Source organism: Helicoverpa armigera, chromosome 24 (genome assembly GCF_030705265.1).
Source record: "Helicoverpa armigera isolate CAAS_96S chromosome 24, ASM3070526v1, whole genome shotgun sequence".
Lineage (NCBI taxonomy): Eukaryota > Metazoa > Arthropoda > Insecta > Lepidoptera > Noctuidae > Helicoverpa > Helicoverpa armigera.
Window position 1 is genome coordinate 4,272,637 of NC_087143.1, and position 18,738 is coordinate 4,291,374.

Below are 18,738 nucleotides of genomic sequence, written 5' to 3' on the forward strand. Positions count from 1 at the left end.
CAGTCCTTTATTAGGATGTGATTATTATTTTTTGATGGCGTGTTTCAATGTCTTATTTGTTTCTCTTGAGACTTTTTGCTACACGCGTTAAAAGAAAGAATATTTCCCATTCTCTTCATAATATAATCTTTATTCAAATGGCAATAAAGTACCTAAAACAGAATACACCTAAAAACATGCATGCAAAAATTACGTTACTCACAAAAAATATTTTATGACTGCAACGACGCAACTGATTAAGCACTTTGTTTATTAAAGAAGCAAGCAATGGCCCAATAATAACAAGGGTATAACAGTTATAGCCACACAAAGATCATAATCAAAAAATATTTACAAGTCAGCAAACAAGGCAATAATATTAAAGCCATTATTACGTACATTCTCATTAACGTCCCCTAAGCTAGAAACAAATTCTCATCAAATCACTCCCCCACCAAAGAAAACAAAGAAAAACACAATCTACAAAAGAAAAACAGTATTAAGAAATACTGTAATAACAGAAAACTTCAATAACGTACCAACTATTTTGGAAGTCAAAACAGATCCTAAAGTTCGAGACCTAAGAACTGCAAACATAACTTTATTAGACTGAATGTATGTAATAGTTCCATAAAAGTTAACTGCTAGTATTTGCTTAAGTACCGTCGGGAAACGTATAGAAGTATGTCAACCAGTATAAAAAGACCTCCGACTTAACGCCACTGTCCTTCTAAAAATTCTCTGGCCGAAGAAATCACGTCGACAGGGGAGGTCAGCTTAATTTAGATTTTCTACCCTCAAGGCGACGCGTTTCCCAGTCTTAGAACAAAAGCCGGAACACCGATTGACACTCGTAGGAACCTTGTGAACCAAGAAATAAGGTCGGTAATGGCTTAACATAGAACATGACCTTATAAGAATATTGGGTGACGAAAAGGTTCGCGAAAAGCGTGGAATGGGCGAAGAAAAAATTAATCCTTTGTCAGTTTGTTAACGGTTCATTTCAGTTTCTTAAATAAAGAAGTTTTGATTTCCCAGCTGTATTTCTTTTACAACTTGTCTGAGCTCATTTTGAGCAAAGAAAGTTTTGTCACCGTTTGATTTTATATCAATTGTGATGATTTTGGGTTTTCCTTCCACCTTATTATTCAAATAATTGGCTTTTTCGCTATATTATTATTTTCTTTATTCATAAGAGACTGCTCTTGTCATATGTCACTTTCATTTCATTTACTTTATCAACATAGTTTTTATCAGTTTTTCCATAAATTATATTTTTTGCCAGTCTTTATTATACCAAAGTCGACTCTAAAGTTTTCTCTGTACATATCGCTTGGTAGTTTTATCACAAGTTTGGCAGCGGCATAGCACTTACATTCGCCACGGTGCAACCTCTAAAATATGAAAATTGAATCTTGTTACTCTGGTTTGGCGGCTACGACATCAGTAATATAAATCTATCCTCAGAATCTTTTTGTTTTTAGAGATTAAAGAAGAATTGTCAAAAATCTTCTTTTTATAGTTTTTTCTTTTTAAATATGATAAGCTTGATATGTTGTCGAACTTGCATACCTTAACTTCACGATTTTAAGGTTTTGATGAAATCAAAATGATCTTAATGTAACCCTCAAAATTAGACGCAACATAAGTTTTATTTCATGAAGATAGACATTAGCTTCAAAAATATTCTTCAAAACAGAATTACAGTTCAAAAACTTCGTTCAATCCATAATTGAACGTACAAACCCTATTTTTTCTAAGTCCCAGTATCTGTGTGGACTCTCAATTATTAGTTCAGTGCTAAGATAGTTCAGAAGCCAACACGACCAAAAACTGGGTCGGTAAGTTTTCTAATAACAGTTCTTTGGAGACAAACGCTAGTGTCCAAGAAGTTTAGAGATTGTTTAACCTAGGGGTGAAAAACCTATGGTGAGCTTGCCAAAGGTGGCAGTTCCCGTCGACCCGGTAAATGGTTGTGCATTCGGAATTTGATTATTTGTTCTTATTTGGTCTTTTATAAAGAATATTTGCCCTTGTTTGTCAGTGAACTTTTTATTTGTAGAATGGTTATGGGATCATTGATTTAGCGGATCTGATTTTCAGGTACATAAGTTATTTTCAAGCTCTTAAATCCAGGTGATCTCGACATTTGACAGAATTTTTTACGTTTCTTTTAACAGCTTTAAAAGTGCACATAGCAAATACTGACCTGATTTTTATATTTAATTGCCAGATACTTAACTTATAATTTTGTACTAACTCGTGTAAGGAAAGCAACATATTGATAGCATTTAATAAAGTATCTCATTAACTCAATCATAATCTGAAAAGCTGCAGGCTTTAGCAAGATTATCTAGTAAAACACATTATAGTCCTAATCAAAGTTACTTTTCATGTTAATAATGTTTCACTTTACCTTGGTAAGTCTTAAGCTATTAAATTATTTTGTATCATCTAAGTTTGTATGTACTTTCTAAGTAAATCTTAGACACCATTGACTGTGTTTCGGATGGCACGTTAAACTGTAGGTCCCGGCTGTTCATTGAACATCCTTGGCAGTCGTTACGGGTAGTCAGAAGCTAGTAAGTCTGACACCAGTCTAACCAAGGGGTATCGGGTTGCCCGGGTAACTGGGTTGAGGAGGTCAGATAGGCAGTCGCTTCTTGTAAAGCACTGGTACTCAGCTGAATCCGGTTAGACTGGAAGCCGATCCCAACATGGTTGGGAAAAAGGTTTGGAGGATAAATTATTTTGTATCATCAGACGTCGCGTTCGTTTCAATTACTGCTTGTAATTCTATCGACTGTTGTAGGGGTGCGAAAAAATATGGCGTTCACTGCCTTAGCTTTCGATTCGGGGTTCGAATTGATGTTCAAAGGGATGTTTACGATGTCGAGACGGTAAACTGGCAATTGTGGGAGAAATTGAAAATTATGAAAGTGGTTACAGAGATTTTGTTACATTTTTGCAGTTGTATAGGGGAGGTGATTATGCTGTTCATAGTGTAGTTAATAAATAAATATAAGATGTTCTAAGGGGGCTACTTTATCTTCTTCTTTTGTTCTAGTGATAAGTAGGCTCTGGGCACGCTCTGGGTCATTACCTACTTTGTCGAAGTTTTCTGCCAGTCTGGGCCACTTAGAACTTTTCAGTAGCAGATTTTGGTCCATGGATTAAAATTTAAGAAGTTGTTATTTTTCTAAAATGCTATAAAAACCAATGCATATTGTAATACTTAGAAAATAGTTTTTTTCTAATTTTGACTTTACTGTCCTTGTTAGCCAGTATGAAAAAGGCTTTTTTCTAAGTTCAGAAATACACTGCAGAAACGACCCCAAAGTACCTTACTAAAATGCATCGCAACTTAGACGATCAAAATTTCAAGGCGACCCACAAATCCCTTTCAATTACGAAACTGAATTTAATATGCAACATGTGGTGTACAAAACAAAATATTACAATAGCTGGGTCCTACAGGAGTTCACTGGGATATTGTATGTAGCTGCCTGATGTTGTATGTAGCTGCCTGGCCCGTAACAAGATCACCACAGAGTAGGGGAGAACAGAGGTAGACTGTCATTTGTTTTATGGATACGCTTGCATCGTTGTAACTTTTGTAAGTGCTAGTTGGTTTTCTATTGTTGCGGTATGATTATTTGGGCGTAAAAGATATTTTGTCTGGTCTTTTTGTGTGTCTGAATTATATCAAAACACAGTTGAGAATCTCAAATTTGAACTAAGTATAGACTATTGTATACGGGCCAACTTATATGTTTTAGAAACTTTCGCAAAGCAGTCCGGAGTCTAGAATCTGGCTTGTTTCATATGTGTCCCATTTCTGGATAAAGCATACTTCTCAGTAGCAGTCGGTGTCACAAAAATTCTACTTCAAAGGCAAAGATTTGAAAAATCTCTGACTCTAGGGTTTGTTTCATTAATCTCTTGCTGACTCGATAAGAAGAAAATCCGTTGTTAAGAAGAGAAGAAGAGCAGAAAGTATGTTTGCTACAAAGATGTTTAGCTGACGATGAAATCACACATACCTTAGCTATTTCCTCCATTTCCAAAACTGCCAAGAATATCAAATTCCCAAAGCTACTCTGTACCAAAATTCAGAAGTGAAATCTTCATACAAAGTCGTGGTGACATAACCGTTCGCAACAATATCGCTGCAGCAGCATTGGCTTGACGTGGCTCCACCATGCCCGTTTGTTTTATGTCACAATAGTCTATTATATTATGTGCTGTCGAGTCACTTTTCAAACAATTGTAGAGCTTACGAATTAATGATAAGGTTGAATATGTATTAGCTTTAATGTGCGGATGTTTTGGTGATGAGTCTTTAAGGTTTACAGCTTTCTGAAAAAGAAAACAAGAGCTTTGAAACTTAGTAAGTGCTGCAAATCAATGTCCTTCTTCTCAGGTCAATGGCTTATGTTATCCATTAAGCGACTTGAAGTCGCTAATATGGATAACATAAGCGACTCCTGTGTGTGAAGACAGTCGAGGGCTTGTAAAAATGTCTTTATTCAGTTTAAAGAAACTTGCTGATCTAAATTCGTACATTTGCTGCTTGTCTGGGTCTCGCGACCCTGATAGCTACACGAAGGGCTGCAGAAAAAATAATAGTCGATGGACCTAGACTTCACATCTCCAAAGAAAAATGTATTCTCATCATATCCCCAAATAAAATAACTTTATGGTACCAGTTTGATAACTGAAAAAAATGCTAAATACCTCTTCCGTCATTCAATAATTTTTGGCTTACCCGGTTACCCCTAGTTACCTGGTTACTTTATAAACATTTCCACATAACCAACCAATGAAACAAAATTAATCGTTCCAATATTATCGTTTAGTAATTAGCGATCACAGGAACTCGAAACTGTTTTAATTAACGAATTTAGAGTTCGAATCGATCCGATTCCGGTAATGTTACGTAATTCTGAACCCACTCGATATATTAGGGGTCGCAAACATGTGGGGGTAGACATTTTGACCGCGGAACCATCTGATGTGACTTTGGAAGGTACATTTAAACATGTTGTACCTAATTAGTATTTTGAACGGTAAAGACGAATAAATTGGGGAATGTGATTTATGGGGTCCATACTCTTAATAATGTGCTGTAATCTATTCTGTGTCTAGTGTCTTCATCAGTGCGACAACAATACTGTTGTATGGTACATTAGCCAATATTGAACGATCTACACATGGATGAAAAGTAGCCAAGGTATCTTTTTAAAATTCAGATTTTACTGTAAAGTTTCACTTTAATCCATTCAATAGTTTTCCTTGTCAGAGATACAAACATATGCAATTTGATTTAAATAAAAGACGCTATTTCAGTAAAATGTTCTACAAACATTACTTACAGCTCGAATAGAGAATCGACAACCATGAAATGTTAAATCCCATGGAACGGAGATGACATAAACCTTTATGGAATCCCCTAAGACGATTTGTTCCCCTCGATCTAATAGCGTTTTTGTGTTTTTATTTTTGTTGTATTTCTCTATTTTTATGGTATTTCTGGGACTTGTGACTATATCAATGTGAGTGTCTAACACTCCAGTATAATCTTTAACCAGCTGGGATCCTAATGTTGAAAGAACAATTATCTGTCTAGCCATTCCTTAAGTCGTTCCAATCATTTTATATTGTAACTAAACATAATTTTATATCTTCATGAAAACGCATTGAAACACAATTATAACTACTTACTTTTAACCTTACAATATACAAAAACATTTCAGCTATTAAGAAGACTAGAATTCGGCTGTCACTTCAACCGCCCATCTCAATGAATACAGCCCGTTTCGCATGAAAAGAGCAAAAACAAACTTACCTTCTCTTTAATAAGTAGCGAATGCATGACTAATTTTTGGCTGCCAAAAGCAGTAGCAGTAGCAGTCGGGTAAAAACATGCTATTTTCTTTAACTCCCTCTTTAAATGTAACATTTTCAATCGGCGACGCATAAGACGGTTCAAGTTTACGAGCTTAATAAAGACATTCTGCCGTCGTGAGTAAATCACTTAGTTTACCTGGCCTTAATTATTCAGAGAATTTCTAGTTATCTATGGAAACTATGACCGTTTGCTATGTGTTAGAGGTGGATTATAATACTGTTCTTAAGTTATTGAATTAATGTAGCATTTTTTTGCAAAATTGCATAATGTATGTAGGTAAGTCACAAATATATAAGGTGCTTTAATATTACCTGCCAGGACTTGAATGGGGGGTAGTATTGCGTTTATAGATTACAATAGTGAAGAAATTTCGTTCCCCGGAACAGTCAATTCAATTTGAGACATTAAACAAGTTAAATTAACATTGGCTCTACTCTGCATAACGTGGTTCACAAATTACGTTTGTAGTGTCGCTTCGCCAATGAAAACAACTGCTATCTCTTTCTATCTGTTCTGTGAATGAAAACTGAAATCAGCTGACTAGTTTCGACTCTACCTGAGAAGTGTTTAAAATGTGTAATTACTTACCTACCAGATAACGCATTCTTCCAAAAAACTGACGTAAATAAGATGATAATCTTCCCATCACACTTAAAACAGGCTTTGGACTGACAAGTTAGTGTAAAGAATCACATTTGTTTAAACTATCGATAACGATTATTATCAAATGACGATAAATTACAATTAAAGTCGCCGCATTACACGTAATTGTCGCTCACATTGAAGACACGAGCTGCATCCCTAGTGCTCGCAAGAGGATGACGTCGGAAGAAATCCAGCACTTGCTCTTCAAGATGGGCAGAATATGGAGGCCTGCCTACGTCAACGGGTGGCGGGTCAAAGCGGCCGTGTTCACTGAACCTGTACACGGCATTCAAAATGGTGTGATGGCTCACTCGCACACCAAACCTCAGCTGAAACAAGTTCACTGCATGCGCAGATACGGAGTTAGACTCGCGGTAGCACAATACCATTTCAAGGTATTCTTGGTTGGAATACCGTCTCGGAGGCATTTTAAAAGGTAGCCGCAAACCGAAACCGCTAAAAAGTTACTTCCGAGCGGGCGGGCGGCGGGTCGCGACTAGCGAGCGAGCGGTCGCTGGCGCGTGCGACGAACGGGGTAGTGCGGGTGAGGGTGGGGGCGCGCGGGGCTGCGGCTAGACAGACTGTCGTCAACGCGCAGCCCCGCGCGCCCCCACCCTCACCCGCACTACCCCGTTCGCCGCATGCGCCGGCGCCAACGCCAGCGCCAGGCTGGCGGGGCTGCGCGTTGACGACAGTCTGTCTAGCCGCCGCGCGCCGGCGCCGTCTGATAAGTATGGCAACAGCGTATGAAAGGCGCCGCCGCGCTTTTTGCGAAATAAATTGAAAAGAATTCGGTGCGGAGCGGCAACGCGGTAACTCCACTGGATGGTTTTATACTAATAAATTAAGTCAAATTTATACGTATTTTGTTTTTGTATGAAAAAAAATATGACAAATAATCAATTATTTATCTTTACTATTGTGATCTATAAACGCAATACTACCCCCCATTTAAGTCCTGGCAGATAATATTACAGCACCTTATATAAAAATAGTTAGTAAACAAGTAATAACGTTGTGATGAAGAATCTTAGTTAAGAGGCCAAAGTAAGTGATCTCTTATTAAATAAATTCACAAATAACTTGTCCTCAATAAACAAGATTTTTATGAAATCAAAGACACAAAATAACAAAGTTATCTTCATTTATTCAGAAACAGCAACGATTAAATGCATTGTTTTTTGTACATCACAAATTACAAAATATTTTGATCCATATTTTTGGTAGACCAGCTACCAGTAGATATTTTATTTCAATAGGATTATGCTTTCTTTAAAAAAAATACAACCTTAAACTGTCTTTTGAGTTTTCCAACTTAAAACATTATACTATGATCTGGTATCATTAGTACAGTATCACCAAGTCTTATAGAGTTACTTAGGCGATTATCACACATGGATAAATGGGGAAGAAAAGCCTTAAGAAAGGTAGGTCAGGCACCTTCTTGTAGTCCACGGCACGTACGGTAGGCATGATCAAAACTATCAGTTACTAGTAATAACGAGGCGTTCGGGTTCCTTTTGAAATTACAACCATTCTATCAAACATTGGTCGCAAACGAATTACAACAAGACAGTTGTGAACCGCCTGGATATATTTCCAACTTTCAAAGAAAAATTTGAACATCTAGTTCCATTTTTAAATTGTTAGACGTCCTGCACTAACTCAAAACTCATTGGTCCTGCAACTCATTGGGACACCACGATATTATTGCCACAGTCATACCACGAAAGTAAAAAAAAAACGATTCTAAAGTTAAATGTAGATCACATCACAGTCTAAAATAATGGGTTGGTAAATATTGCCCTTCTGCTTTTTCTTAGACTACGTTTGCCTCTTGCTGTTCTTTTGTCACGGGGTGGGGATGCTCTGTTCGGTGGATGCACCCAATCTGGACACCTGGAAAGATTTACGTTAGTAAGGTTAATCTTTAATATTTCATTGACAATAGTTATTAGTTATACAAGAATACAAAGTTGCTTTTTAACCGCGTGCTCAATTTTGATGACCAAGCAAGAGAAGAATTCTAAAATGACCCGCACGTTTTTAAAATGCATGTTGCCTGCGCATGTGCCTCAACATGCGCAAGCTACTTGTACCGTGTAGATGCACCCTAAAGATAACCAAGCCATAGCCAGCTACCAAATCGCCGATTTGAACACGCCTAAACCAAATATAAATTCGGAGAAAAGCAAAAGGATGACATCAAAATACCTTGATTAAGTGGATATTTCGCTTGCACGATTAACCCTCGTTTATAAAAATTAAAGTGCCTTCGAATAGTTTCAAAAAGTGCAACACATCACATTTCTCGTACTTTTTAAGGTACACAGCTGATTTAGTTTAAAACTCAATGTAAACAAGTTACGTCCATGAATGAGAATAATTTTCCTCAACGAGATACCATCAAAATTGTTGTTGGTTTTTACGCTGTGCCTATATTTACCGAAGCCTGGTTTTATTTATAAATATTTTTCCCACCACTGTAAAAATACTACGTACTCTTCTTTTTTGCTGCGTTTTAAAATAGCCCATTATTACACTGCTACTTGAATAATATTGCTATGTTATATCTCTATTAATATGATAAATGCGAAAGTAACTCTGTGTGTCTGTTTGTAACGCTTTCACGTCTGAACTGATTTTAATAAAATTTGGTACAGAGATAGACTTGATCATGAGAAAGAACATAGGATAGTGTTTATCCAGGACTTTTGAAGAATTATCTTGGAAACGCGATATAACCGAACTGTACGCGGGCGAAGCCGCGGGCGGAAGCTAGTAAGCGATAAATATGATATATTTGTAAATAAATATCTCGTAATTCTGATAATATCTACCGATAAACCTAAGACTTGTTACCTCATTTTGAAACATAATTAGTTCAGAAACCGAGTTGACCTAAGTATAAGTATACTTATTTGGAAACTGTACGATTCTACGTTTTTACATAGAACTAGCTTTCGCTTTTGCAGTTTCACTCGCGTCTCATGGGAACTACTCTTAATTAAATTAAAGATTTATAATAAAATTAAAGATTTTCTCAAATCAGTCCAGTTATTCCATTAATGCACTCAATCAAAGAAACAAACTATTCAGTTTTATAATATTAACTAGTATTTCATCATAATTTACAGCGAAATGTTATCAGTTATGCGAGACATACGTAGACAAAACATACGCACATTGATACTACAAAGTAATGCAAATATCTAATGTATGAAGATAATTTGTTTTTGCAGTTAAACCAACAAGAATTGTCACCTGCTCTGTAATATAAATATTGGCATAATTTAAAAAGCAAACATTTGTCTTTCGAGCCGCGTTAAGCATATTTATTTAAACTGGGTCCAAGAATTTAGTCACTTTTAAAAGATACAAAAAAACGGTAGTGTTGGTACAGTCATTATAAACTGTGAAGCCTGTATGTTTTAAAATGACAAGCTTATAAATTGAACATGACGCATTTACAAACGTTCGTTTACAAATTCATGAGTATTTTAAAATTACATGATAATTATGTATCACTAACATTAATCCATTATTAGCACCTGATAATTAACCAATCATGATTCGCGATAAATTCGACAACGATACAATTATATTGAAATGTGAACATTAACTCAAATCTATACAAAATTAATGAAATTGTCCAAAATTATCATTTCAATACAGCGATATATTTCAATGAAAATTTGCAGATGGGCATCAAACTACATGACATCAAATTATATTTAACAAACAGTAGGTAGCCCTTCAAAAATGTTTATATTAATTCAAACTTAAAATTGAGTTTTCAGTTGAAGCATAGAATTTTGTCAAGTCCGGGATCAAAAAAGTGGACGAATATGTCAAACTGAAATAACAGCTGATAAGAATGAATGAGAGATGGAAAACAAATTCGCTACCTTCGAATATAAAGGCAGTGAAAAATTTCAAAGAAAAATCTTCAAAAACAATTACAGAACCACCACAAAACAAATTTTTATTTATCAGTGAGATTTTTCGTTTAAGATGTCTTTGATTATTACGATTAAAAACTACCTAAAATATTTTTGTAGATAAAAAATTTCCTGCATCAAGCCTGCATGGATTTATAATGCATAAGAACATTCGGCGAAACAGATGCATTCTCTATTTCCAGACTTTCATAATCCGACACGACCAAATAATAGTTTCTTAAAATCTACAAAGCAATTTGGGCCCAAACCCGAGACCCTTTGCACGGCCGTCAAGCTGGCTACCAATAGACCAACACAATTAGTTTTTCGTAAATAAGTAGACAGTAAAAACAAATGCTTACTTCTCAATATCAGGCAACAGTTGCCCCTTGCACCTTGCCTCCCATTTGGCCCAGTACTTGAACCCTTCTTGTTCAAACACCTTCACGGCACAGATGCCATCATCCTTTATGTCTTCATCTAGCAATGCTGTGAATTAAAAACATAATGTTATCAGGCTATATTACTTAGTTAATCTTTTATATGATCGTCAACCAGACTATGTTAATGACTTAGATAATTCTTTCATTCCATTTCTACATTACACAAAGAAAGAGAACTGAATGTTTTCTGGATTTTAATATTTCTTCAAAGACCGGTACTCAGCAGCATGTGGTTATAATGTAACCCGACCCCACATAGTTCGGAATAAGCTAGGCAAATAATCAGAGATTGAAACCATAAAAAGTCTTTAACATTATTAGCCCAAGAATCTCGTTGATAGGTAACTAATTTAACAGTGAAACCTCGCCTAAATTGACAACATACTAATGAATATTTAAACTTATTCTAAGTTATTAATCAATTGTCTTACCTTCGCAAGTAATATCGCACTTCCCACCTTTCTTGCCTTCCTTGCACCATTCACTTCCTATCTGAAATTACAATAACAGGTCTCTAAAATAAGGCCTAAATATCAACTAGTTTCGCCCACACTGCAATCTAATGTTAATGGAACTAAAAATAACGATATAGATACCTAAGAGATAATATCTTTTTATATTTTTTTTAGGTCAAGGCAAGAGGACCTACAGAATTTGAGCTATAAGTAAGAACTCTATAAGAGAAAGAACCATAATGCAACCTTCCTATTGTCTTCAATAAGTCAAACCCTATCACTGATTAAAACAGTAACAGTTGGAAAACCAACGACATTAGATTGCCTGGGAGATGATAGACAGAGATAAAATGTATTACAGGAATAATTAAACTTACTTGAAACAATCCATAGAACTTTCTTCTAGGAGACTTCACAACCATAGCCGAGGTGTTCCTATCGCTTTCCTGTTCTATTAAGCATACCCCTGAAAAGAGAAAACAGTACAAAATAAATAACAAACACCAGCAAGTACATATTTAAAAATACATAGTATTTTAGCGCAGAAGTAAATAGGTGTCATAAAATAAAATATCTTCATGACATTCCTTCTGGGGCCCGATTCTCCTAATTTTACTTAAGCGACCTTCGATTGACGTTCGACTCGATTCGACTGAGATCCAATCCCGACTCGATTACCATTGAAGCGTATGTGGCATTCCGCTATGTTTTCTTTGAAATAAACGTGTTTATCCTTTTCTGTCATTCAATAATGAATCATTTTGTCTGCAAATGATTTACGATTGCAAAATGATTGTACAGCAAACTACCTTATAGACCAAAATCATCAAAATAGCAGACCAATCGCACACCAATCAAATGTCAATCGAATACGATTGGTCTTTTATTAGTAGCAGAATGCCCGATATGGTTAAAACTGCTATTACGATCATATTGCGATTCGATTTCTATTCGATTTTGACATTATTAACTTAGGAGAATCGGGGCCCAGAACACTTGACAGGTAAATATTGATAGTACATTCTAAAGCAAACCATACATCCTGTCAAGATATACTATTGTTGATTTTAATTTATTACGTAAAACTGCAGATGCCTTGATTTTATAAGAAACAGGTATCTACTATTATGATACTACTATGTTTTTACACGTTTTGTAAGTCAATAGGCGATCCTGCTTAGTCCACGTGTCAGACACTGTTTTGCTGTCCTTTAGCTATTGTTACCTTAGCCGAACACTACCCCTTGAGATACAGGTAAATCCTAGTTTAAGAATTAGAAGAATCTTTCTTGGAGTTTGCTTGATTGACACTTTTACTAAAATTTAGAGCAAATAAATTCTGATTCTATGGTCATTCTAAATTCACATTTGCTACTACATCTAACATTAACAACAACTTGATAGTTAGTACATACGAACAGTTTTGTAACAATTTTGCTATTCTATTCCCTAATAGGTACAACACTGAGCAACTATTCTAACCAGTAATTTACAGGTGAGCTATAAATGGTGTAATCTATTGCTAAAAGTGATGACTAACCTCTACTGTTAAAGTCCAGACGTCAAATTGACCTCTTGTCAAGGTCACACAAGTCTGCGTAGATACGTAGTCATTTGATTTGCGAGTTCAGTTACGTACGTATTACATGAGATTAATTACATAAAGAAAAACAGGAAAGGATTGAATATTGTTCTTAGGTATAGATTTACAGAATAATAGTAGGTATGACGCAATTTTTGTAAGGGTGCGTCCAGATCTGGCGAATGCGCAGCACGCGAGCCGATCGCGAGCTGTCCGCGAGCTGCGCGCGTGCAGTCACTACAATAGTTCGGTGCGCCTCTTTAGCGCAACTCACGCAAGGCTCGTATAGAGCGCGCGAGCGGCGCGCGATCTGCGCGCAATCAGTTCTCGCCCGCACAGTTCCGTATATTGGCTCAGTACTATCGAAGATGGCAGACGTCGCGCGCAGCTCGCGGACAGCTCGCGTGCTGCGCATTCGCCAGATGTGGACGCACCCTAAGCCGATTAAAACTGAATTTCCAGACTTTACACTTAAAGCACGGTTTTCACATAACCTTTAAATTGATTTTCTAGCTGCTATAAGACGACTAATATTATAAACATGATGGATGTCTGAATGTTTGTTACTCCTCCACGCAAAAACTTCGAAACATACGAATTTTGATATAATCAGATTAACAGTAAACAAAAGAGTAACATGAAGATTAGTTGATATCCAGGTGTTGAAAGTAGTTCCCTACCTATTCTATTCTATTCTATTTTTATTTATGTCGACGATTCTGCCAATGACAAGTGAAATGAGAAGCAAGTCGTGCTTGTGATTAAAAAAAAAAAAAAACAAAAAAGAAACAAAAAACAAAAGGAATTTAAGATGCTGTTGTAGCCGAAAGTACCTACCTATAATATGGTATTTATTAAATGTCAGTCTGAGAATGAATATACATAGGTTACTTTTTATCCGAGTGCAGGAAGCAGTTACTTTGAGAAACCTATGCTTGTTGCAAAAATAATTTTCATTTGGGCTTCACAATCAATATTGAGCTACGGGCTCAGTGAGGGCTGTTTAAGATAATCAGAAGAAATAGCTAGTAGTATGGTTCCGAGAATCAGATATGAGGTGATACGAGAAAAAAAAACTAACACAGTTAAGCAACGATAAAGAAGAACATCGGTACATAAGCTTTGATCATCATCAATAACTTTTATTTTTTGCTGAGAGATACAACAAATCTTAGCATATTACTACAATTGCCTAAACCACCCATTAAAAAAAAACTATGATCCTCCAATTACGAAAACATTTAAGGTTATAAAACATTTGGCATAACAACTGTCGATTTCCTGCGAAACATCATTACCATACAAAATAGGTGTATCAAAAAACTAGTTCGGATAAACTATACCTACATTACATTAAGGTGAGTTTCCGCCAAAATTGTTCGCACACATTTTGCTCGCGAACAAATGTGTACGCATTGGCGAGAGTCTACAGCTAGCATGTGTTCGCCCACAAAGGTTGCTGTTTCGCGGACATTTTAAAAAAATTTGCACGCAATTTGCTACTATTTGCTATAGTAGAGTAAACCAGAGTAGAATAATTGTTTGTGTAACAATGTCTAAAGGTGGGTCCATACGATACCGACTTTACACAGACTTTCATAGAGTTTTAAATACGCAACAAATCGGTGCATACAAAATCATATTTTCACTCAGACTAAGTACAGATTTTTACACAGACTAAGCTCGAACAGAAATTTGAATAAACATAAAGTCTGTATCGTGTAGACCCAACATACATAGGTAACAGTGCCACGCATTGGTAGAATCTCCCCTTTAAAGTACTTATAGCTACTAATACCCATAGACGTAATGAACACATAAAAACTCCCACGCTTGAATACCAATCATGAGATACCAAAAACCATGTTCATATAAGGAAAACCCATTGACAAAATCATGACTGGCAATCAGTAACAACATACAATGGGTTTAAACTAACAATACAATATACAATACATTGATATTGCACGCACACATGTAAACAGGCGTAGATAATTGTTACTTCATTTGTTTCTCTTAGATCCGGGAAAATAGAATTGTGTTACATGCTTAGGCCGGAATTTATATAGTGATAATATTATAAGCGTCAGTTTTTCTTAAAGCAACTGTTTATTTTAAAAATTAATATGAAAGTCCATAGTTTTAATGTTTTCTTTTAATGTGTACTAATATAATAGCGACGAATTTGTTATTGTTTGTTTATACCCAAAAGTCTTCAAAACTACCGAACCGATTTGAAAAAATATTTTGCTGTTGGAAAGCTATAGGTACCTACTCTTCCCTAGTAACATAGCCTATATTTTATCCTGGTAGGGCCAGAGGTTCTCACAGGACTCGGTTGAAACCAAGAGAAACGGCTAGTAACTAAATTCATCATTAACGATTTATGAGTCTTTAAAGATAATTATTTTGATTAATGAAATGATTTATCTCATGATTTGTCAAATTGGTCTTTAGTGACTGATTGTTCAACAAGCTATAAACAATAATATATACAAACAAACAGTTGCAACTATTATAACACAATGGCACTGCATATCAATTGTCAACCATAATTAGACGTGCTCAAGGTCGTATTTACAATGTATGGCTGATTTCCAATTGTACTCATACGGCTGATGTATTTTGACCAGGTGATCCTACGATGAAGACTTTTCTTTGTATGTTAATGAGACTGGTCAGTGCAATTTGTTCTTCAGAAATAATAAAGAAATTCTGGCTGCGGATCAATTGGCTTCCTAAGGGATCTTCTTCTCGCACCCAGATGAAAGCAGCCTGTACCTATGTTATTCTGATGTATGCCAAGTTTCATCAAAATTCGCCCAGCAGTTCGCACGAGAAGAAGTAACAAACATACACATTATTCCCTTTTAAAATATTATTGTGATTACATGGTTTTGCTGTCATCTTTGGAGATGATTGCTGTCTAAATTTGACCTTCGAAAAGTGCTGATTTTCAGCCTACTTTGAATACCTAAATGACTTTTGATTTTGATTGAAATGATGATGAGTACTCTTCTTCTATTTACGACTTCATGATTAAGTCTTGTTATCCAAAAAGTAAATAATAAAGGTGTAAAGGTCATCACTCTTTCAGACTAGCAATTTTCCCAGGTATTCAAATAACAAGGTTGACCTTCGGAGACGGTTTGACATATTCTCGAGGAGGGTTCGGCAGCATGAGGTAGCATTCTTACAGATTGCTGAGAGGGATACTAAACTATTCCAAGTGAGATAACATAAGCTACTTAATACGAGAAATTGGAATCAATATATCCCTTTGTTTAACGCCGTCAAAAATCATCAAATGAACCCTGCCGCTGTGGGTTAGCAGCGGTGAGGGAGTGTCGGACTCTTGCTAACTAAAAACCGTCGTGTTCCGTCGTAGGCCTTTTATGTAGGTACCAGGGCTGCGGTACCTCTTTCGGCCTATCCCTCAGCCATCAATATTTACCTCAAAACCTGATGGTTAACCTTCACCTTTAATTAATAACAATAACATATCTTTTTTGTTCTTATAGTTTTGTTTACGCGTCGAAATAGGTATGCAGTAATCGAATAAAAAAATAATCGATCCCATTCATGGTATGTAATACCTAGTTTTTGACTATAAATATCTCTGCTTTGAACAAGAAAACACGATCAATAAGTTTATATCAATAATGGACTGACATATGTAGATTAGTGTACTATGTACTTTCAACTAATTAGTTAGATATGCACAAATCGTACTAACAATATAAAACGCTAATATTATTAGATTTAACATGCTCTGGAACTACTGATACAGTTGGAAAACTATTCAGTGATAGAAAACCATTATTTCGAGAAAGATCTCCAGAAGAGAGACTTTCATCCAGGTACGCAGTCATTAAACTGTAAAAACGCGGGAAAGATCTAGCTAGACAATTATAACATTAACCACTAATACTAAAACAACACACCAAAATTCACAATTAAAAATTCAAAAACTCACAATTACTCAGGAATGTCCTTGAGAAATTATTTTTCAGCAATTCACGGGTCAACTGACATCTCGTATACACTTTGGCTTGTAATCCTAAACATAATGTTAGGAGTAAAATAATTTGTACGACACGTGCACTCGCCATGACGACCGGCTTGTAACTGATAGTGGCGTCTGTTTACAAATATATATTATGCATGCGTCTGCGCACCTTTGACATTTCGCTTCTGTTTAAGGAAATTGTCGCGAATTGATGCAGTGGACGTGATAGCTTAACTAGTTTTTTAGTTTTTACTTAGAATTTAATGTTAAAATAAGTCAATGCAATATCTATTTTTGAATAGGGATCTACGATTTACCTCATGCAATCTGAAACCCAACTATAATTCATTATCGGGGATCTTTAAGGCCCAAGTTCTACAGTGTTCTTATAACTTCAACGTTCAATTTTCAATGTAAAGAAAGGCGTATAAGTATCACTTCAATACAGTGTTATAGACACACGTGCCAATACTAATAAGGTAAGCGAACTAACCGACAAACTAAAGGACATATGTTCTAATTTGACAGTGCATGTGAGATTAATATTCGCCTTTTCAGACTGAAATATTTTCTAGTGTCTGCCACACTTAAATGCTCCTTTGCCCTTTTCTCCCGAACCATGATGATTATTTCGAAGAAACCGCTTGAAGTAGTGGTTACCTAGCAAACGACAGCCCTCTAATACAGCATGGTTTTCCCCAAAACGATTAATTATACCTTCAGTACTTTGCAAATCTCTAAGAAAAGATAAAATGAGGAAAGTCTTCAAATAAAATCACCTATAGAAGTCATATCATTTAAGAAGATTATTGTTACCTACATACTGTACTGAATCTAAGGTCATTGGGTGAACATACATAGGTACTAAAACATGCAGTCGCATGATATGGATTGAAAATAAAATCCTAGGTTATAAAAAAAGTGTGCAGGGGTATTTCCAACTGATACTGTATCTTAAGAAAACAGTAAAAAAAATAAAAGAGGTTTCAATAAAATAATGTTCAAAGATAGTCATAGGCTATATGTATAATAGGACATAAATAATTGACCGTGGTCTCTAAAGTATACCTGTGGAATCTATCAATCTTCTTCGTCGTCTTTTCCTCACTGATGACGACCACAAATGTCTTCCCTCCATATAGATTGCCTAATGCCACATGGAGTGAATGAATGAGATAGCCCCCAACGACCTCTATATATGTATATCTCTCTGGTATTCGTCTCCTGAGCCATTTGCCCTCATATCGGCCCAGAATTGAGAGATTCTCAAGATTCTTCTTCTTCTTAACGTTTATCCCGTCTTGTGACGGGGCCCGCTTTCCGTATCTTCTTCTTCCACTTCGCTCTAACCTGGATATTCCGCAGATTTTCATGATTGAATGAAGATTGCAATATGTTATTTGAAGAAAACTGAGGATTAAGTAAAGGCGAATAGAGAGAATACCTACAATACAATTACTTGAAACTCATATTACCTATACGTACTTGGCTGCAAAACCATGAACACCTTTTGAACGTCAAAAACGACATAGATGCGCGCCCAATATTTTGGTGGGAAAAAGAAGTGGCAGAACAACTATCAAAGGAAAAAGCGGTATTTAGATTACAGCGCCGCGGTATCTTTTGTAAATTCCTTTTGGATACCTAAATACTCATACATGATATATTACAATAACATACCCATTAAAATCTTAATGTGTTTTAAAAATACTTATTTTTAACAAAAACCCTGAACTCTTCTATCGCTGCAGTTACGAACATTTGGAATAACCG

At 35.9% G+C, this 18,738-nt stretch overlaps 1 protein-coding gene across 1 annotated transcript in view; it reads right to left on the reverse strand.

Moving 5' to 3' along the window:
• Window positions 1-7,662: 7,662 nt before the first annotated feature.
• The window catches only part of LOC110381716 (uncharacterized), a 124,710-nt gene continuing 113,634 nt past the window's right edge, over window positions 7,663-18,738 (reverse strand). Inside the window, exons 13-17 of the mRNA XM_064041172.1 lie at window positions 16,933-17,001; window positions 11,752-11,840; window positions 11,351-11,411; window positions 10,839-10,965; window positions 7,663-8,434 (exon numbers count right to left, since the gene is read on the reverse strand). Coding sequence (XP_063897242.1) covers window positions 8,314-8,434; window positions 10,839-10,965; window positions 11,351-11,411; window positions 11,752-11,840; window positions 16,933-17,001 — 467 coding nt within the window. The 3' untranslated portion in view covers window positions 7,663-8,313. The remainder of the gene's footprint in view (window positions 8,435-10,838; window positions 10,966-11,350; window positions 11,412-11,751; window positions 11,841-16,932; window positions 17,002-18,738) is intronic.